The following is a 22,282-nucleotide window of genomic DNA, read 5'->3' as shown; positions in this document are numbered from 1 at the left end:
GGCGCCAGTATTTGGCGGGTGGGGATCTGGGCGCCATATGTGGCGGGTGGGGTTCTGGGATTCCGTATGTGGCGGGTGGGGTTCTGGGCGTCAGTATGTGGCGGGTGGGGTTCTGGGCGTCCGTATGTGGCGGGTGGGGTACTGGGAGTCCGTATGTGGCGGGTGGGGTTCTGGGCGTCAGTATGTTGCGGGTGGGGTTCTGGGCGTCCGTATGTGGCGGGTGGGGTTCTGGGCGTCCGTATGTGGCGGGTGGGGTTCTGGGCGTCCGTATGTGGCGGGTGGGGTACTGGGAGTCCGTATGTGGCGGGTGGGGTTCTGGGCGTCAGTATGTGGCGGGTGGGGTACTGGGAGTCCGTATGTGGCGAGTGGGGTTCTGGGATTCCGTATGTGGCGGGTGGGGTTCTGGGGGTCAGTATGTGGCGGGTGGGGTTCTGGGGGTCAATATGTGGCGGGTGGGATTCTGGGCGTCAGTATGTGGAGGGTGGGGTTCTGGGGGTCAGAATGTGGCGGATGGGGTTCTGGGATTCCGTATGTGGCGGGTGGGGTTCTGGGTGGTGGGTGGGGTTCTGTGGGTCAGTATGTGGCTGGTGGGGTTCTGGGGGTCAGTATGTGGCGGGTGGGGTTCTGGGCGTCAGTATGTGGCGGGTGGGGTTCTGGGATTCCGTATGTGGCGGGTGGGGTTCTGGGGGTCAGTATGTGGCGGGTGGGGTTCTGGGGGCCAGTATGTGGCGGGTGGGGTTCTGGGAGTCAGTATGCGGCGGGTGGGGTACTGGGAGTCAGTATGCGGCGGGTGGGATTCTGGGAGTCAGTATGTGGCGGGTGGGGTTCTGAGCATCAGTATGTAGCGGGTGGGGTGGTGGGTGGGGTTCTGGGGGTCAGTATGTGGCGGGTGGGGTACTCGTAGTCAGTATGTGGCGGGTGGGGTACTGGGTGATGTGTGGGGTTCTGAGCGTCAGTATGTGGCGGGTGGGGTACTGGGAGTCAGTATGTGGCGGATGGGGTTCTGGGTGGTGGGTGGGGTTCTGGGGGTAAGTATGTGGCGGGTAGGGTTCTGGGAGTCAGTATGTAGCGTGTGGGGCTCTAGGGGTCAGTGTGTAGCGTGTGGGGCTTTGGGGGTCAGTGTGTAGCGGGTGGGGCTCTGGGCGTTTGTATGTGGCGGGTGTGGTTCTGGGAGTCAGTATGTGGCGGGTGGGGTACTGGGAGTCAGTATGTGGCGGGTGGGGTACAGGGGGTCCGTATGTGGCCGGTGGGGTTCTGGGCGTCAGTATGTGGCGGGTGGGTTTCTGGGAGTCAGTATGTAGCGTGTGGGGCTCTGGGGGTCAGTGTGTAGCGTGTGGGGCTTTGGGGGTCAGTGTGTAGCGGGTGGGGCTCTGGGCGTTTGTATGTGGCAGGTGGGGTTCTGGGCGTCAGTAGATGGCGGGTGGGGTTCTGGGAGTCAGTATGTGGCGGGTGGGGTACAGGGGGTCCGTATGTGGCCGGTGGGGTTCTGGGCGTCAGTATGTGGCGGGTGGGTTTCTGGGAGTCAGTATGTAGCGTGTGGGGCTCTGGAGGTCAGTGTGTAGCGTGTGGGGCTTTGGGGGTCAGTGTGTAGCGGGTGGGGCTCTGGGCGTTTGTATGTGGCAGGTGGGGTTCTGGGCGTCAGTAGATGGCGGGTGGGGTTCTGGGCGTCAGTAGATGGCGGGTGGGGTTCTGGGCGTCAGTAGATGGCGGGTGGGGTTCTGGGATTCAGTAGGTGGCGGGTAGGGTTCTGGGGGTCAGTATGTGGCGGGTGGGATTCTGGGTGTCAGTACGTGGCGGGTGGGGCTTTGGGCGTCAGTATGTAGCGGGTGTGGTTCTGGGGGGTCAGTAAGTAGCGGGTGAAGTCTGTGTGTAGGATTCCGGGGTCAGAAAACAGTAAGTGACATTTTGCCAGGACTGGTGATTATTGTATATTGGTGACACATGCCGATAACTGGAACAATCTCTCAGTCAGGTGACGGTGCAGGGACCCCCGGAATGTCTGGACACGGCCGTTCTGCCACCCACAGTTGTTGAAGAGGTGGTGAGCACACAATACATGCAGGTAACATATCTTCATGTCACGGCGGCTCTGATGTCACATCCTCCTGTCACGGCGGCTCTGATGTCACATCCTCCTGTCACGGCGGCTCTGATGTCACATCCTCCTGTCATGGGGGCTCTGATGTCACAACCTCCAGTCAAGGCGGCTCTGATGTCACATCCTCCTGTCATGGGCGCTCTGATGTCACAACCTCCTGTCACGGCGGCTCTGATGTCACATCCTCCTGTCATGGGGGCTCTGATGTCACAACCTCCTGTCACGGCGGCTCTGATGTCACATCCTCCTGTCATGGGGGCTCTGATGTCACATCCTCCTGTCACGGCGGCTCTGATATCGTGGCGGCTCTGATGTCACATCCTCCTGTCACGGTGGCTCTGATGTCACATCCTCCTGTCATGGGGGCTCTGATGTCACATCCTCCTGTCACGGCGGCTCTGATGTCACATCCTCCTGTCATGGGGGCTCTGATGTCACATCCTCCTGTCACGGCGGCTCTGATGTCACATCCTCCTGTCACGGTGGCTCTGATGTCACATCCTCCTGTCATGGGGGCTCTGATGTCACATCCTCCTGTCACGGAGGCTCTGATGTCACAACCTCATGTGACGGCGGCTCTGATGTCACATCCTCCTGTCATGGGGGCTCTGATGTCACAACCTCCTGTCATGGCGGCTCTGATGTCACATCGTCCTGTCACGGGTGCTCTGATGTCACATCCTCCTGTCACGCGGCTCTGATGTCACATCCTCCTGTCATGGCGGCTCTGATGTCACATCCTCTTGTCACGGCGGCTCTGATGTCACATCCTCCTGTCATGGGCGGTCTGATGTCACAACCTCCTGTCACGGCGGTTCTGCTGTCACAACCTCCTGTCATGGCGGCTCTGATGTCACATCGTCCTGTCACGTGTGCTCTGATGTCACATCCTCCTGTCACGGCGGCTCTGATGTCACATCCTCCTGTCACGGCGGCTCTGATGTCACATCCTCTTGTCACGGCGGCTCTGATGTCACATCCTCCTGTCTTGGGCGCTCTGATGTCACAACCTCCTGTCACGGCGGTTCTGATGTCACATCCTCCTGTCACGCGTGCTCTTATGATATATGACATGTTGTCTGTGTTTTTTGCAGGCTCTGGAACAGGCAGTTTGTATTTCAGCTGAAGATTTGGGTAATGGCACAGCAGATGTATGAATGCCTCACCTTGATCCTCATCCCCCGCCACAGATGCATCATTCTTACTGATAATTACCATAGGGTTATTATATGTGCTGTGGTTCATCTTATCATTTAAAGCCGCTCTGTCCTCCCACAATCCCCTGCAGCTCTGCATTATCTGGAAGGGTCTGTTCTGTTTCATGAATAGAATGCCAGAACTTCAGTGTAGACTGACACATACTCAGGCAGCATGGTGGGATGGGTGCATGGTCTATCACTCTGGTTATCCTGATTGATGGGTGCAGTGTACGCGGACCCCGCAGTGAGGGAGCGTTACAGTACTATGGATCTTGGGTGCGACGTGACGGATGTTTTTGTGTGTGGACGATCTGAGCGCTGGGGGATTTGAGAACACGGTTGTGACTTATTCATTATTTACAATTGCCGATCGGTATAAAACATCTCGCACTAATCCCTAATAAAATGCCACATAATAAACCGCAAGTAAATGACAGAAGAATGTGGGGAGTTCCCAGCGGGACGCGCCGCACGACGTATGGATAGTGAAGCTGTAGCGGCTGCATCGTTATATATAATCGCTGCGCGGAGTTCTCTAGAATAGCAGGGACTCCACACCGGAGATCGCAGGAAGTCCCGTAAACCAGCGCTTGGTGTTATATAAGTGGCGGCCATTAATGTAGACGAGAAAACTGAACTGGGGCTCATTCACATGTCTGGTTATATACACGGAGTATACAGGTGGCGGACATTCATGGGGGGGTCTGTAGCGGTAAAGATGATCTATGTGCCCACGACAAACATCGCGTCTGCGGAGAACGGGACACTGCGTTCACCTCATGTAACGCCTCGGCTCATGACATCATCGCTCTGCGCTGGATCGGAGTCCAGGACGACGTCATGAACATCTCGGACTGCGCATATGTGGACACTGAGCAGAATCTGAATAGACGTTGTTTGGGCGCACGCTCTTACACTGCAGCTACGTCCCGCTCATCGGTGCGCTCAGACTTTACAGATGCAGTTCCGTGGTATCTATTGGCGCATGCGACCACACGGGTGATCACGCAGAGAAGCGCCATTGCTTAATAACGATATATCGAGAAAGTAGACTCTGCTCTAACTGTACAAACAGGCGCAGTTGGAGATATTCATGACGTCGTCCTAGACTCCTCTCAGATGGAGTTACGTAGCGTGACCGCCATGTTAGGGGCTCAGCGGCCCATTCTCCGCGGACGCTATGGTTATAGGGAGGCACGTAGATCATCTTCACTGCTACAGACCGTGTACACTGAATGGCCGCCACCTGTATACTCCGTGTATATAATGTGGATGAGCCCCAGTTCCGTGGTCTATAGTGCGGCGCGCTATTTGCGGTAGATTTTGGATGTATCAGTCAATGAAATAATTAGCGATTAGAGTTGATCGGCAATTGTAAATAATGAATTGTTTTAATCATGGCCCCCGCGTTACGTGGCGCGTGCGTCTTCTTTACGTAATAACGTGTATGATCTTGGCTCCTCCTCTTACGCTTTCTCCTGCTCATTAGGTGCCAGCTCCAGCGCTTTGCCTGCTCTGTAGGTTTCACCGTCATGTCCCACCACAGCGCTGACGTAGAATTGTCCCGACTGGTGCCTGGTCGTGATGGTCGCCGCTCACAAGCCGCCTTCCCAGAAGCCTTAGACGAGCTTCCTAATGTTCCCCACTACCAAGCTCCTTCTCTCCCTCTCAGCTTCAGAAATGGGGTGCTAAATCCCACCTTCCAGGGGGACAGCGGCTCCCCCCGCCATGCCGTAGGTAGACACCTGTGATGCCTGTAGTGACTGGTGCTTTATGTGATTCTGGTAACGTGTGTCCCTGAAGCTGGAAACACAGGAGGGTCCTCACCTGGTGATCCACCAGTATCCCCACCACTATCACCATCATCATCACCACCACCCTCACCACCACCACCATCATCACCACCACCACCACCATCATCATCATCACCACCATCACCACCACCATCATCATCATCATCACCACCACCACCATCATCACCACCTCCATCACCATCATGATCACCACCACCACCATCATCACCACCACCACCCACACCACCACCACCATCATCACCACCATCATCATCACCACCACCATCACCACCACCACCATCACCACCACCATCATCATCACCACCACCACCATCATCACCACCACCACCACCATCATCACCTCCACCACCATCATCACCACCATCACCACCACCATCACCACCACCATCATCATCATCATCATCATCACCACCACCACCACCATCATCACCTCCACCACCACCACCATCACCTCCACCACCACCACCATCATCATCATCAATGTGGTGTAACGAGCCGGAGCCGCTTGTAGTATTGCGGGCCCGTGTAGTGAGTCACATGGCTTTCTTTCTAGACAATAATTTAGATCTGATTGGTCTCCAGCCTGTTGTGACACAACAACTCCCAGCATGCCCTGACCGCCAGCAACCACTGGTCTAAAGTCTGATGATCCCCACCTGTGGGAATATTATCCCGTGCTGTGGTCACCATGTGAGGACCGGCCGCGTGTGAAATGAGGCCCCTGTGTGATGTCCGTCCTGTGGTAGCGCAGTATTACCGTATGTGTCGTCATCCCCAGATTGGTTGTGACGGGCGCTCTCCAGGTCACGAATATCTTTCAGTAGAAAAACAAAATCCAATTTATTTGTGTGAATGAGCCCCAAGTCTTCTAACGTCCGGCTGCTGGAGGCGGGGCCTCTCCTATCCACACATCAGTTGGGCGTGGCCTAGTAGTCCTATATGTGGCCTGATTGGTGGTAAGGAGTGAGGACATGTTTTTGGAGGATGACCACTCCTCAGATTACATTACGTCCACTGTCCTGGTGGCCACAAGGCAATGGGGTCTAATGTGAGGGGATAGAACGATGGTGACCCCGCCAGCCTGGTCTATCCCGTCCGTCCATAGTGTCTGTGTATAACCGTCTTCTATGTCTGACAGTTCCAGATGTGACGTCCTTCAGAAACCCTGCCGTCAGCATTGAGGACGTGGACTCCGGCAGCATCACAGAAGCTCTAGGACCGGGGGCTTCCTTTAACCCCCCCGTATCGCCCTACAAACACAGAACTCTTACTGTTCCAGGAACTTCACTACCGGCAAAGAGGTAATGACTCCCCCAATCTGCAGTGGTCCCCAATGTCTGGTAATAATGGGACCAGCACATGAGACGTGGGTAGGGGGTGTCTTCTAACCAGTAGAGAAGTCCGTTACTACCAGATGAGGTTCCACCAGTTAAATTCATCAGGTCTTAAGAGCAGCAGAGATCCTCTGCCACCTCTACCCTCCTGCCACCTCTGCCCTCCTGCCACCTCTGCCCTCCTGCCACCTCTGCCCCCTGCTACCTCTACCCTCCTGCCACCTCTACCCTCCTGCCACCTCTGCCACCTCTGCCCTCCTGCCACCTCTACCCTCCTGCCACCTCTGCCCTCCTGCCACATCTGCCCTCCTGCCACCTCTGCCCCCTGCTACCTCTACCCTCCTGCCACCTCTGCCCCCTGCCACCTCTGCCCTCCTGCCACCTCTGCCCCCCTGCTACCTCTACCCTCCTGCCACCTCTACCCTCCTGCCACCTCTGCCCCCTGCCACCTCTGCCCTCCTGCCACCTCTGCCCCCCTGCTATCTCTACCCTCCTGCCACCTCTGCCCCCCTGCTACCTCTACCCTCCTGCCACCTCTGCCCCCCTGCCACCTCTACCCTCCTGCCAACTCTACCCTCCTGCAACCTCTGCCCTCCTGCCACCTCTGCCCCCTGCCACCTTTGCCCCCTGCCACCTCTGCCCTCCTGCCACCTCACCACCTCTGCCCTCCTGCCACCTCTGCCCCCTGCCATGTCTGCCCTCCTGCCACATCGCCACCTCTTCCCTCCTGCCACCTCTTCCCTCCTACCACCTCTGCCCCCAGCCCTCCTGCCACCTCTGCCCTCCTACCACATCTGCCCCAGCCCTCCTGCCACCTCTGCCCTACTGCCACCTCTGCCCCCTGCCATGTCTGCCCTCCTGCCACATCGCCACCTCTTCCCTCCTGCCACCTCTTCCCTCCTACCACCTCTGCCCCCAGCCCTCCTGCCACCTCTGCCCTCCTACCACATCTGCCCCAGCCCTCCTGCCACCACTGCCCTACTGCCACCTCTGCCCTCCTACCACCTCTGCCCCCAGCCCTCCTGCCACCTCGCCACCTCTGCCCTCCTGCCATTCACTTAGTTTTCGGGTTGCCCTGACCTTTCACAAGTGCGGCTGACTTGTAGTTTGCACCCCGCTCCCATTAATGGTTCCCTAGAGGATCGCCCCATTTCTGGAGCTCAGTGACCTGTCTGGGGTCATGAACTGTGACATAAAATGGCTGACACATAACGCACAGAGGTCACTCCCGGTATTTGTTCTTACAGCCGGAAGAGGACACCGTCTGATGCAGAAAATGGAGACGATGCGTCAGAAGCTCCCGAGGAAGAAGAGTAAGTCCAAAACTGTCATGTACCCCCTTCTCCTCCCAGCTGCCATAGGACTCTCCCTGATCCCTGTGATCGTCTTGTCTTTTGATCTTCTCCCTTGTTGTTCCCTCTGAGATTAGATGAGTCCTGAGTCCCGACACTTGGGCTTCAGCTTGAGGAGGTCGATGCGCCATCTTTGTTTTCTTATTAGTACGTTGACTTTTCACTACTCTACATCTCCGCAGGATTTCTACATAAGCCCCGATCCCTTATCAAGTCCTCGGACGCCGGGTCCGAACCATCTCACCAGGGATTAAACGAGAAAGGATACCTATAGTTCAAAGGTCATATAACCAATATATGCTCCTTGCATATGGGACCCACATAAGATATGTAAACCGAGAAAACTTCCCTTAGATGCTATAATAGGACCAGATCCATCATCGTATAGAAAAAATACAAACATCTTTATTTATAGACACACGAACAGGAGTACCGTCATAAAAGAGTACGCCCATAAAAGAGTACACCCATAAAAGAGTACGCCCATAAAAAAAGTACGCCCATAAAAGAGTACGCCCATAAAAGAGTACGCCCATAAAAGAGTACGCCCATAAAAGAGTACGCCCATAAAAGAGTACGCCCATAAAAGAGTACGCCCATGAAAGAGTACGCCCATGAAAGAGTACGCCCATGAAAGAGTACGCCCATGAAAGAGTACGCCCATGAAAGAGTACGCCCATGAAAGAGTACGCCCATGAAAGAGTACGCCCATGAAAGAGTACGCCCATGAAAGAGTACGCCCATGAAAGAGTACGCCCATGAAAGAGTACGCCCATGAAAGAGTACGCCCATGAAAGAGTACGCCCATGAAAGAGTACGCCCATGAAAGAGTACGCCCATGAAAGAGTACGCCCATGAAAGAGTACGCCCATGAAAGAGTACGCCCATGAAAGAGTACGCCCATGAAAGAGTACGCCCATGAAAGAGTACGCCCATGAAAGAGTACGCCCATAAAAGAGTACGCCCATAAAAGAGTACGCCCATGAAAGAGTACGCCCATGAATGAGTACGCCCATGAATGAGTACGCCCATAAAAGAGTACACCCATAAAAACAAATGCACAAAAAGTACACACAAAGACCGTGTATATCATGGGAGGGCAAAAAATGGTGATCGCTCAAGTCAATTCAAAAGTGACATACTATATATATATATACACCCGCTATATATACACCCGCTATGTATACACCCGCTATGTATACACCCGCTATGTATACACCCGCTATGTATACACCCGCTATGTATACACCCGCTATGTATACACCCGCTATGTATACACCCGCTATATATACACCCGCTATGTATACACCCGCTATGTATACACCCGCTATGTATACACCCGCTATGTATACACCCGCTATGTATACACCCGCTATGTATACACCCGCTATGTATACACCCGCTATATATACACCCGCTATATATACACCCGCTATATATATATATATATATACACCCGCTATATATACACACACTATATGCACGACCATAATTCACATGATAGGACCATAGTTCCACCATAACAAAGTCAATATAGATACTAATGAAGAACCATAGGACCCTGTATTGCATGATCCTTCACCCACCATCAGCCATATCTACTGTCCAACACCCGAAACGCGCGTTTCGCCCCTGGCTCCTTCAGGGGGTGCTGGATAAGTGTGATAAGAGGATTTAAATAGTCAGCACACAGCTGAAACTAAATAGATTTAAATGTAGCCGTTACCTTATTTCTAAGATGTCCGTTGGCGCATCCGAGAGGGAAGGCGGCGCCTCAATAACGCAGTGAACGGCGTCCGGAAGTGAGTAGTGCGCAACCGCACAGCACTTAAGTCCAAGTTGTGCCGTGAACGGCCCCTCACCACACGCATGCGCACTCCATCCTACTGCAGCCATGTTGAATGATGGCACCGCCAATACACCGTGCCATCAAAGCAAGAGATGCCATTCAACACACATGTAAGACTGTAAGGGACACACAAAATGTGCATCCCCCACTATTATTCTGTATGAGACCGGCGCCTCTCATCCCCAGTGCATAATGTCTAGGAGTTTATATGTAGAGACGAACAGCCCCATAAATCCTGCGGAAACATCACCTATATCTAACAACACGCGAGATAGAGAGTGCCCGGTGTGCCCAGAGGGTCACCCGATGCCCAGGCGCTCACCGTGGGCACAAAATGTAGACATTCAGAACAATCAATAAAAAGAAGATGAAAAGAATAAATAAAAAGTGGAGTGACGGCGTGTGAAACGAATAATAAAGACATAAAAAAGATAAAATAATAAAATAATATCTGATGAAGAAATACGTTTTATACTTTTTTCGGAACCCAAAAAGGTCCAATAAAGAGGATATATGTGGAGGTGCTGAAGGATATAAAGTGTATACGAATAACCAAAAAACAGGAGCACTAATGTCATGGTGTGCAAGACGATATCTGAACACTCCCGGACAAGTGAGAGTACGGGGGAATAAACACTCATGGGTATAAAAAGGGCAAATGATTGTGAACAAATCACCCCAAAGATGAGAACACGAAAATGTCATGAAATGTGCAGCAAAGATACCGGCACAATCCCCTCCTCAGAGGCCGCGTCTCCCAAACATACCAGGGGGTTTCCTTACGTTATATGTCCACGCTCAAGTCAACGCCTGTCTACACATATTCACCACCACCACGTGCGTCTCCACCGCTCCGTCACATCCAGGGCGTCGCTGCTGCCGCCTATACAGACATCGGAAACACGGGGTCCGCTCTACAAATACAAACAAGAATATTCCTCAGAAATCCCCCCTACACGCGTAACAGAGGGCGGAGCTCACTGATAATTATCACAAAACCGGAGCAAAGCCGACCGTTCCATTTAACCCTTCAGGGAAACCGGTCTGTAGATTCATCATTGACATTCGCGTTGGGCGAGGATTTTTTGGATATTGCCACCTCTACTTCCTAACGAGATTTTATCAACACCTCTAAACTTCAAGAGCCTCCAATTACCTCGATGATGCTCCTGAAAATGACGAGCTACTGGTTTCAATTTACTCCATTTTTCAGGGTCTTCAGTCTTCATGGCTCCTGCAATGTCCCTTACATGTTCCAGGGTCCTCACACGAACGTCTCTTGTTGTGAGACCCACATATATCAATCGGCAGGGACAGCGCGCGCAGTAGATCCCCGCAGTTGAACGCCAGGTGATATTGTGGCAGATCTTGCGCTCCTTTCACCCTGAAGAATTAAAAAAATTTTGAGATCCGATCATCAGGGAACCGGCTCCACAATCACCACACGGGTGTGATCCCCATTTAGGCCCCTTCGAATTAAAAATAAACCCGGATGTAGGGGCTCCATAGTGCCTCTTAACCAAAATATCCCTAACTTTGCGTGATCTACGTGAAGTAATCAGAGGAAAATCTGATAGAAGTAAACTCCAATCTGCATCTGTAGGTCGGATCGGCCAAAATCTCTCAAAGATTGATTTCATTTCACGCCATTGAGCGTGATATCCAGTAATGAGGGTCACCTCTTCATTGTTGTCCTTTTTCTTGGGTTTAGGTATAAGTAGATCATTTCTCTGAGCACGGATATGTGAGAGCAAAAAATACGCAACGTCCTTAGTTTTATATCCTCTAGTGCGAAACCTCTTCGATAGGTCGGATGCCTGATTCTCAAAGGCAATCTCCGTAGAACAGATCCGACGCGCTCTTAGAAATTGCCCTGCTGGAACTGCTCTCAAGGTCTGTGGGGGATGAGACCATTTAGCATTAAGGAAGGAGTTGACAGATGTCGTTTTTCTAAAAATGTCAGTGCCAATCAAACATCGGTGGCTTTGACAAATCTGATGTCAAGGAACTCAATATCCGTCCGACTCACGTTGGAAGTCAGCCGGATATTGAGCTGGTTGACAGTCAGACCCGCAAGGAAAATCTCTCCATGCCACAAAAATAGTATGTCATCGATGAAACGCATCCAAATCAGGACGTCTCCATCTTCTGCATCAGGTAGTTGTAGACTCTGTTCCCAATATCCAAGAAAGAGGTTGGCATATGTGGGCGCACAAGTCACCCCCATTGCCACCCCTCTCTTCTGTAGGAAATCACAATCTTTGAACAAGAACAAGTTGTGTTGTAATACAAAGTCCAATAATAAAATTAACCGCTCAATAAGATCAGGTTCTTATTTTATTCCTATTTAAGTAAAACCTAGTGGCTTCAATACCATGTTTATGTTTGATTGCGGTGTACCGTGACTCAACGTAACAAAGAAAATCCTCATGTCTATGAATACTCCCTCCAATCTATTGAGGACTTCTGTGGAGTCCCGGGTGTATGAGGGTAAATCACTCACCAGGGGTTTAAGATAGAAATCAATAAAACGGCAAACTGTCTCACACAGACTCCCTTTACCGGAGACTATGGGTCTCCCCGGGGGATCACTAGGCTTTTGTGGACTTTGGGAAGTAGATACAGGTTTGCTATTACTGGTTTATCTACAACCAAACCTTCAAGTGTGGTTTTGGGTATAATATTAAGTTCAAACGCCCTCCACAGGATCCTCTCTAATTGGGCCTTGAAGTTAGCAAGGAGACAGCCATCAAGTGTTTGATAGCACAACCCAACATTGAGCTGTCTAAACGCTTCCCTTTCATATTTATCAATGGGCCGCACCACCACATTGCCACCCTTGTCCGCTGGCTTAATAACCACCGTTGTTCTAGAGCTTCTCTTTGTGCCCCATTTAAGATTGTCTTGAGTACGATATGGGGACACCTTCCTCCGTTCATTTATAACCAATCTAACAAAAGTTTCAACTGCAGGACACATTGACATGGGTGGGAATGGGGTGGAGCGCCCCCTAACCAGGGAGCCCCCATCTCTTCATACTTCTTCAAATAAATGGGCTTCTCCATGGACACGAGCCACTTCACTTGGGCAATAAACTCCACACGAGTAGGAGGTGGTTCCTGCAGTCTTCTCTGAGCAGATTTCTCACCATATACAGCAGACGAGCTACAGCGGGTTTACATGTCTCAGATCCCAATACATCGCCCACACACCCAAGTGCACACAAGGCGTCAGCGTTACATTAGCAGAATACACCCCATTAATAATATCCACCACCTCTTTGCCTGAAGATTTCCACACGTGAACATGACCACGTCATGTACAGAAGATCGGCATTATGAGCTTTATATCAAACAGAAGCGGGGGTGTTATATACCCTGTGTGAGAGATACAGGTGTGACGGTCTATGTGCCCCACTAAGAGACGGTCTAGGGGTATATGCTGCTGCATCCCGCCGCTGCCCGTCTTCGATAGGACCGAGGTCCCTTTCCCATTTTTCTTTAACACCAAGAGGGGATCTGGAATGTTCTTTGTCCATCAGATATTTATATACGGTCCCAATGAGCCCCTCACCACTGTGTCACCAACGATGGTAGCAATAGGATTGGCAGTGCATGCGCGGGTCTCACCCACGTGGACTTCATTTCCCAGCGCACGTCTCATTTGTAAATACTCAGAAAAGGAGTCACTCAGCAGAGCAAACTCGGATTGTAGGTCAGAAAACGGTTTCTGAACCCCCCCCCCCTTATATAATTGTGTTAACCACCAAATGCCCTTGTATTTCCATCTACCAAATCCTTCCGAGCTGCAACCTCGGGGAAACAGGGGTTGTCCCACAGAGGAGTAATTTGAGTGCATCCCTCAATCCCTAGAAGGTCCTTCCCCCTCCCCCACTCTCTATGCATTAGCCGTCATTTTCGGCAGTTGATTTCCAGCACACCTGATGTAGTGACGGCGCGCAGTAATTGACATTCTGGCCACTTGTGTCAGTGATGACTTGTCCTCTTTTTGTGGATTCAGGGATGTGGAGCGCTCTGGGTCCGCCGTCAGTCACAGCAGCGCTATCATCTCTGAACGGCTGCAGGAGCTGGTGCGGCTCTTCAAGGACAGGACAGAGCGAGTGAAGGAACGACTCATAGACCCCGAGATGTCTTCTGAGGAGGAGAGTCCTCCTTCATGTGTGTCTATAACCACTCAATGATCAATTGGGAACTGGGGGGAAATGGATAACGGTCAATCATTAACTCTTTTATGTCTTCATCGCCTTCTTTGTAGCACCATCTAAAAAAGCTGCTGCTCCGCCACCTCCGCCTCCCCCCCCTCCGGAGCAGAAGAAGCCAGAAGGCGAGGTTGCTGCAGTGGAGGAGCATTACTGTGAGATGTTGTGCTGCAAGTTCAACACCCGACCATGGCTCAAATACTTCCCTAAGTACAAGTTCCCGGCCAGCATCGATCCACTGACCAGTAAGCAGGTTTGGCAGGAGGTGGGGGGCTCTTCAGTCTTGTTTGGTCTCTCACGGGGGTTTCATTAATTGAGATTCCAGACATCATTGGCATAACTGGGATTATAACAAAGATAGTGGTGCCATAGATTTAATACTATAAATCCCACATGGGCTCAGAGGGCACCGGAGGCTGAAGCACAGTGCCAACCACTTGGAGTGTTTACTGGTAGGGGCCTCCAACATTACAAATATCTGGATGACTGAAGTCTATACTGGAGTGCATTATGTATAGGACAATACATGTATAGAACTTTCAATCTAGTTATTTCTGTGTAAAACAGCTGCTGGCGAGTGCTGAAACCCTGACCCCAAACTGCTGTTGGACTGACAGACCGACCCACGTCCTGCCTGATGGAGCAGACATGACTTGGATCTGTAGTTCCGGTCTTCACAGCTGGAGGGGCAGGGAATTAGCTGCTCAGGGGAGGGTCTTTGCTCCTCACTCCTGTCTCTGTCTCCTGCACGCAGACCTCATGTATGTCCTGTGGCTTTTCTTTGTGGTTATGGCGTGGAACTGGAACTGCTGGCTGATCCCTGTGCGCTGGGCTTTCCCCTATCAGACACCAACAAACATTCATTATTGGTTGTTCATGGACTATCTGTGTGACCTCATCTATCTGCTGGATATCGTCGTCTTTCAGGTCCGGCTACAGTTTGTGCGAGGTGGTGACATCATAGTAAGTATCAGAAGTTCCGTAATAAATGGTGGAAAATTAGAAGCTCCATATGAGGTGTATACACCCCTCCGTATCCTACACATCGTCTATACACCCCTCCGTATCCTACACATCGTCTATACACCCTTCTGTATCCTGCACATCGTCTATATACCCCTCCGTATAGGGCACATCGTCTATGCATCCCTCCATATTCTCCACATCGTCTATACACCCCTCCATATCCGGCACATTGTCTATAAACCCCTCCGTATCCTGCACATCGTCTATACACCCCTCCGTATAGGGCACATCGTCTATGCATCCCTCCATATTCTCCACATCGTCTATACACCCCTCCATATCCGGCACATCATCTATACATCCCTCCGTATCTGGCACATCGTCTATACACCCTCCATATCCGGCACATCGTCTATACACCCCTCCGTATCTGGCACATTGTCTATACACCCCTCCATATCCGGCACATCATCTATACATCCCTCCATATTATCCACATCGTCTATACACCCCTCCGTATCTGGCACATCATCTATACACCCCTCCATATCCGGCACATTGTCTATACACCCCTCCATATCCGGCACATCGTCTATACACCCCTCCGTATCTGGCACATCGTCTATACACCCCTCCGTATCCGGCACATTGTCTATACACCCCTCCGTATTCTCCACAACGTCTATACACCCCTCCGTATTCTCCACAACGTCTATATACCCCTCCATATCCGGCAGATCGTCTATACACCCCTCCGTATAGGGCACATTGTCTATACACCCCTCCATATCCGGCAGATCGTCTATATACCCCTCCATATCCGGCAGATCGTCTATACACCCCTCCGTATCCGGCACATTGTCTATACACCCCTCCATATCCTGCACATTGTCTATACACCCCTCCATATCCGGCACATTGTCTATACATCCCTCTATATCTGGCACATTGTCTATGCATTCCGCCATATTCTGCACATTGTCTATGTATGTATGTATGTATATATATATATATATATATATATATATATATATATATATAGCCTGTATATAATCTCTACATTCTTATATACTCAGACAAATAAGAAGGAAATGCGTCAAAACTATGTTAAGTCTGAACGGTTTAAGGTAAGACCTCAATCATTAACATTCGTTTATATAAGGGAGATTGTATAAGAATCCGCATCAGAGCGTTATATTGTTATAATGACTCATGTTTGGATAAGTTGATAGCATTGGGACAGGTTCATTATCGTAAAGGTTGATGGCTGGCGCTTTATTACTGATGATGGTTGTGTCCCTGGTAGATGGACGTCATCTCTCTCCTCCCTCTGGATCTTCTTTACTTGAAATTTGGAGTCAAATCCATCCTGCGTTTCCCACGTATACTGAAGGTGAGTCTCCCAGCGGCGCGCACGATATTCTGCACATCATCACCTCAGTAACCGGAATCCGTCTTCTATTCCAGTACATGGCCTTCTTTGAATTCAACAACCGTCTAGAGGCGATTCTGAGCAAAGCGTACATCTACAGGTCAGTGCCTGCCGGCGAGTGCCTGCCGACCAGTGCCTGCCGACCAGTGCCTGCCGGCCACAGCTTCTGTTCTTATCAATGACCTGAGATTAGAACTTCTGCCTGTTGTCTATTGTCAGAGTCATCCGCACAACCGCGTATCTCCTGTATTGTTTGCACATGAACGCTTGCCTCTACTATTGGGCCTCCGACTACGAGGGGCTGAGGTCCACCAAATGGGTGTATGACGGAGAGGGCAACAGGTGAGTAGTGCGGATTTCAGCTCTTATCTTGTAGCAGTCACGTCGCTTCAACCGCAGCCCTATCTGCTCCATCTGTACAAACCTCCATGTCACGGACCCTGTACCCAGACGGCAGAATAATACAGGAGACATGCGGCATGTAAAGGGGGCTGCGTACGGTAATCGTGCCCGTATTCCTTCATGTCATGCTCCTCTGTTCCCCAGTTACATCCGCTGCTATTACTGGGCTGTGAAGACCCTCATCACCATCGGAGGCCTCCCGGACCCACAGACACTTTTTGAGCTTTGGTTCCAGCTGCTGAACTATTTCATGGGGGTGTTCGCTTTCTCTGTAATGATCGGTCAGGTCGGTACTCAATACAATTTTGTGGCAATAATTGAACCCACACACTGAACATGGAGGAGCCCCCCCCCCCGGTGGCCCTTGTAGATCATGTAGTGAGCGCTCTCTCCATGTGTTGCAGATGAGGGATGTCGTGGGTGCAGCGACCGCCGGTCAGACATATTACCGCAGCTGTATGGACAGCACCATAAAGTACATGAACTGCTACAGGATACCGCGTTCTGTCCAAAACCGCGTGAAGATGTGGTATGAATACACCTGGCAGTCCCAAGGCATGCTGGGTAAGATTTGTCTCCTGTCTGTATCTGCTCTTATTCTGTGTTGAGAGGTCAGTGCCGCTATGAGACCGTCGTCCGATATGAAGCTCCCAGGTCAGCCTACGGGTCCGCTCTGTGACCGCAGATCCAGGCCGCGCTCTGTAATCCCCTCTCATATTTATCTAGATGAGTCGGAGCTGATGGTTCAACTTCCTGACAAGATGAGGCTGGATCTCGCCATTGATGTGAATTACAACATTGTCAGTAATGTGATTCTGTTCCAGGTAATGGCTGTGGCGTTTCTCGTGTCCTCGGCCCCCATGGCCGCCGTCATTACCCCGATTCACAGTCAGACTGTTGGTTCATTTGTCTCCATTGCATTTCTCAGGGTTGTGACCGTCAGATGATATACGACATGCTGAAGAGACTGCGCTCCGTGGTCTACCTGCCGGGAGACTACGTGTGTAAGAAGGTAAAGTGCAGAGCATGGGCGATGTTATAGGAGCTCACAGCACAGGTCGTCATGTCATTAGATAATGTCACGTGATCTTAGACCGGTTTCCGGGACCTTTATAAACACTGGTCACATGATATATTACACTCCTCAACTTTGAAATTGTAACACCAAAAACGAAAAGTTTTGGAATTGTGGAGATCCCAGGATGGTTGACATGTTAATGACATGTTAATGACATGTTAATGACATGCGAATGATAAAAAAAAATGGAAACAAAATATTCCAAACCTCTTGATTTCCTCAGTATGGAGTGAGAGCCCCACACGCAGTAATCCCCGCACTTCCGCGCCTTGGCAGCGATCACTGAGATTATTACTGGTTGTCTGGGGAATGTTCTGCCACGCTGAATGCACTTGGGCCCACAAATCATCAGGATTGGCTGCTGGCAGCTCCCTTTATAATTACCGACCAATGACGCCCCAGACGTGCTCGATGGGAGATAAGTCCGGAGACGCTGCAGGCCGTGGGAGCACGTTTAGGCCACACAGGCTGCTCACAGTAGCACCAGCAACACGCGGCCTGGCCTTGTCCTATTGAAAAACGACTTCTGAGACACTTTGGAGAAATGTCCGTACCACTGGTTCCACGACCAAATCTATGTAACGCTGAGCTGTTAGTGCACCCGTCCTAGACTAGAGGGGTCCGGTGACCGTACATTATGCCACCCCACACCATAATCCCGGGAGTAGGACCGCTGTGACATTTCCTTGTAAAGGCCCCACATGGCATTGCCCACATGGTCTCCAGATCAATCTCCGGCTATCATTGCGTCTGAGACAAAAGCCGGACTCATCACTGAAGACGATCGACCTCCATTCCAGCCTCCATTCTTGTCTTGCTGTGCACCATGATGGCCTTAGAGAGCGGTGGCGTGTGGTCAATGGAACAGCTGTACCTGGTCATCTGGCTCATTGCACAATGTGGTGCAAACGCCTTCTGATTGTTTGTGTGGACACTGGTTGCCGCCCTAGGCGTGGGATGTGACGTCCAGTTTAATTTGCAGTACAGAATGGATCACTACGCGCCATTCTTCCAATCAGTCCATGCAGGCGTTCAACTCTGCGCACCTCCTGCCGATCGTTGTTCTCCTAACCTCCGGGACACACATCATTGAGCAGTGCTGACATCTCGGCCTCGGCACGTAGCGATCTGCCGGAGTGATAAACCAAGGTCCCTCAGTACAAGGATTCTGTCCCTCTCTCTATTTGCAACAAGTGGCGATAACTGGAATGTCGATGAACAGGAGGCATCGCACAATCATCACACTCCACGCCATCAGATTTTTGAGGTTTCAAGTGGCTAAAAAAAACGTTGCTCTTAATCCGGCGTTTATGCGCCACATGCCACAGATTGGAGCAAGGGGCTGGAAAATGTGATAATTTGCAGATCTTAGCGATGCCTGCGACTTCCTCCATCTGCAGAACCGGAGGACTCGTCCTTCTTGGTGTTGCAATTTCAATGTTGAGGTGTGTGTGTTTGAATGTGTATATATATATATCTCTGGAAGCTACACATATACTGCCTCTCGTGCAGGGGGAAATTGGCCGTGAAATGTACATCATAAAAGCCGGACAGGTTCAGGTCCTGGGTGGACCAGATGGACAGACGGTGCTGGTCAGCCTAAAGGCTGGGTCTGTGTTTGGTGAAATCAGGTAAGTGGATAATAAATCTTCATTGATCTAGGACTCCAGCACAATAGCGGTCTAGTCTGCCACCAGTAACCTGAAGGTCAGTGCAGGGGCTCAGTGGTCAGCTCTGTTATATTGCAGCATCAGGGTCCTGGGCGAATATCTGACCGAGCACAAGATCTGCATATCATTTTGTACGTTCTCCCCAAGTGTTGAGGGTTTCCAACCACTCTCTAAAAACATCCTGATAAATAAATGGCTTCCTATGATTTGGCCTTTGAGAAAAAATTTAGACTGTGTGACCCATTGGGGACAGGGACTGTGTGCCCACTTCTGTAAGGTCAGACCTGCTGCCTGATCTCCATAGTTCGCCACCACTCACCTGTTGTTCATCCTTCTTCAGCTTGCTGGCAGTCAGCGGAGGAAATAGGCGAACAGCGAACGTAGTTGCTCACGGATTCACGAACCTGTTCATCCTGGACAAGAAAGATCTGAATGACATCCTCACTCACTACCCAGAGTCTCAAAAGGTTCTTCGAAGGAAAGCAAAGTGAGTAAAACCAAACACAATGGGGCAGATTTACTATTTAAAATGCATCAGAACAGCACATCTTGAAACCTGTGAAATCTTTGCCTAGTGGCTTGTTGGTGGGCTCAGTCTTGCCATGGTGGAACTGTGACAGACATGAAACGGTCTTCCACACCTTCACCTTTGTAGCAGAGTTTGACTGTTCCTCACCCAGTTTTAAGCCTCCTACACAGCTGTTTCTGTTACAGTTAGAGAGTCTCTGTCACCAGATTATAAGTGGCCTATCTTGTACATGATGTGATCGGCGCTGTAATGTAGATTACAGCAGTGTTTTTTATTTAGAAAAACGATCATTTTTGACGGAGTTACAACATATTTTAGCTTTATGCTAATGAGTTTCTTAATGAACAACTGGGCGTGTTTTTACTTTTTGGCCAAGTGGGTTGGTCACTGATTGGTCAGCGTCATACACTTCTCTCCACAACGCCCACTTGGTCAAAAAGTAAAATACGCCAAGTTGTCCATTGAGAAACTCATTAGCATAAAGCTAATATAGGTCATAACTCCGTCAAAAATGATCGTTTTTCTAAATAAAAAACACTGCTGTAATCTACATTACAGCGCCGATCACATCATGTACAAGATAGGCCACTTATAATGTGGTGACAGAGACTCTTTAAAGGGGTTTGTGCACCAGGGACATTTTATAGCATATCCACCTCTGGCACCTACACCTATCTCTACCATGGGGACCCCTTAGGGTTCACACAAGCATGTTCGGTTCGTAATGGACGGACGTATTTCGGACGCAAGTCCTGGACCGAACACAGTGCAGGGAGCCGGGCCCCTATCATCATAGTTATGTACGATGCCAGGAGTCCCTGCCTCTCTGCAGGACAACTTTCTCATACTGTAATCATGTTTTCAGTACGGGACAGTAGTTCCACGGAGAGGCAGGGACTCCTAGCGGTACATAACTATGATGCCCGGCTCCCTGCAGTGTGTTCGGTCCGGGACTTGCGTCCGAAATACGTTCCATTCTTTAGGGACGTAACATGCTCGTGTGAACCCGGTCTAAGCCCCGTTCTATCTTTCTCAGTTCCCACTGCCACGTGTAATTTCGCTGAGCTACACTGTTTCCATTACTCCCATAGAGGTGAATGTCAGTTACAGAAACAGCGTAGTATCAGTATATAATATTGGAGTGTACATATATGTGGTATCAGTATATAATATTGGAGTGTACATATATGTAGTATCAGTATATAATATTGGAGTGTATATATATGTAGTATCAGTATATAATATTGGAGTGTATATATATGTAGTATCAGTATATAATATTGTAGTGTACATATATGTAGTATCAGTATATAATATTGGAGTGTACATATATGTAGTATCAGTATATAATATTGCAGTGTACATATATGTAGTATCAGTATATAATATTGGAGTGTACATATATGTAGTATCAGTGTATAATATTGGAGTGTACATATATGCGGTATCAGTATATAATATTGCAGTGTACATATATGTAGTATCAGTATATAATATTGGAGTGTACATATATGTAGTATCAGTATATAATATTGCAGTGTACATATATGTAGTATCAGTATATAATATTGGAGTGTACATATATGTAGTATCAGTATATAATATTGGAGTGTACATATATGTAGTATCAGTATATAATATTGCAGTGTACATATATGTAGTATCAGTATATAATATTGGAGTGTACATATATGTGGTATCAGTATATAATATTGGAGTGTACATATATGTGGTATCAGTATATAATATTGCAGTGTACATATATGTAGTATCAGTATATAATATTGGAGTGTACATATATGTAGTGTCAGTATATAATATTGCAGTGTACATATATGTAGTATCAGTATATAATATTGCAGTGTACATATATGTAGTATCAGTATATAATATTGGAGTGTACATATATGTAGTATCAGTATATAATATTGCAGTGTACATATATGTAGTATCAGTATATAATATTGGAGTGTACATATATGTAGTATCAGTATATAATATTGGAGTGTACATATATGTAGTATCAGTATATAATATTGGAGTGTACATATATGTAGTATCAGTATATAATATTGGAGTGTACATATATGTGGTATCAGTATATAATATTGCAGTGTACATATATGTAGTATCAGTATATAATATTGGAGTGTACATATATGTAGTGTCAGTATATAATATTGCAGTGTACATATATGTAGTATCAGTATATAATATTGCAGTGTACATATATGTAGTATCAGTATATAATATTGCAGTGTACATATATGTGGTATCAGTATATAATATTGCAGTGTACATATATGTGGTATCAGTATATAATATTGCAGTGTACATATA

General features: G+C 49.4%; 1 protein-coding gene across 1 annotated transcript in view; it reads left to right on the top strand.

Annotated features, from left to right (window-relative positions):
• CNGB1 (cyclic nucleotide gated channel subunit beta 1) overlaps window positions 1-19,904 on the top strand; it is a 57,496-nt gene extending 37,592 nt beyond the window's left edge. The window contains exons 23-41 of the mRNA XM_075836795.1: window positions 1,969-2,062; window positions 3,193-3,249; window positions 3,979-4,268; window positions 4,787-5,034; window positions 6,250-6,412; window positions 7,693-7,758; window positions 13,667-13,824; window positions 13,922-14,110; window positions 14,620-14,828; window positions 15,908-15,958; window positions 16,138-16,224; window positions 16,299-16,363; window positions 16,483-16,605; window positions 16,810-16,951; window positions 17,070-17,229; window positions 17,392-17,489; window positions 17,594-17,677; window positions 19,256-19,374; window positions 19,754-19,904. Coding sequence (XP_075692910.1) covers window positions 1,969-2,062; window positions 3,193-3,249; window positions 3,979-4,268; window positions 4,787-5,034; window positions 6,250-6,412; window positions 7,693-7,758; window positions 13,667-13,824; window positions 13,922-14,110; window positions 14,620-14,828; window positions 15,908-15,958; window positions 16,138-16,224; window positions 16,299-16,363; window positions 16,483-16,605; window positions 16,810-16,951; window positions 17,070-17,229; window positions 17,392-17,489; window positions 17,594-17,677; window positions 19,256-19,374; window positions 19,754-19,904 — 2,554 coding nt within the window. The remainder of the gene's footprint in view (window positions 1-1,968; window positions 2,063-3,192; window positions 3,250-3,978; window positions 4,269-4,786; window positions 5,035-6,249; window positions 6,413-7,692; window positions 7,759-13,666; window positions 13,825-13,921; window positions 14,111-14,619; window positions 14,829-15,907; window positions 15,959-16,137; window positions 16,225-16,298; window positions 16,364-16,482; window positions 16,606-16,809; window positions 16,952-17,069; window positions 17,230-17,391; window positions 17,490-17,593; window positions 17,678-19,255; window positions 19,375-19,753) is intronic.
• Window positions 19,905-22,282: the final 2,378 nt, after the last annotated feature.

The sequence above is a fragment of the Rhinoderma darwinii genome, chromosome 9, assembly GCF_050947455.1.
Source record: "Rhinoderma darwinii isolate aRhiDar2 chromosome 9, aRhiDar2.hap1, whole genome shotgun sequence".
In the NCBI taxonomy this organism is placed as follows: Eukaryota; Metazoa; Chordata; class Amphibia; order Anura; family Rhinodermatidae; genus Rhinoderma; species Rhinoderma darwinii.
Note: the sequence above shows the minus strand (reverse complement) of the source record. Positions and strands in the feature narration are given on the sequence as shown.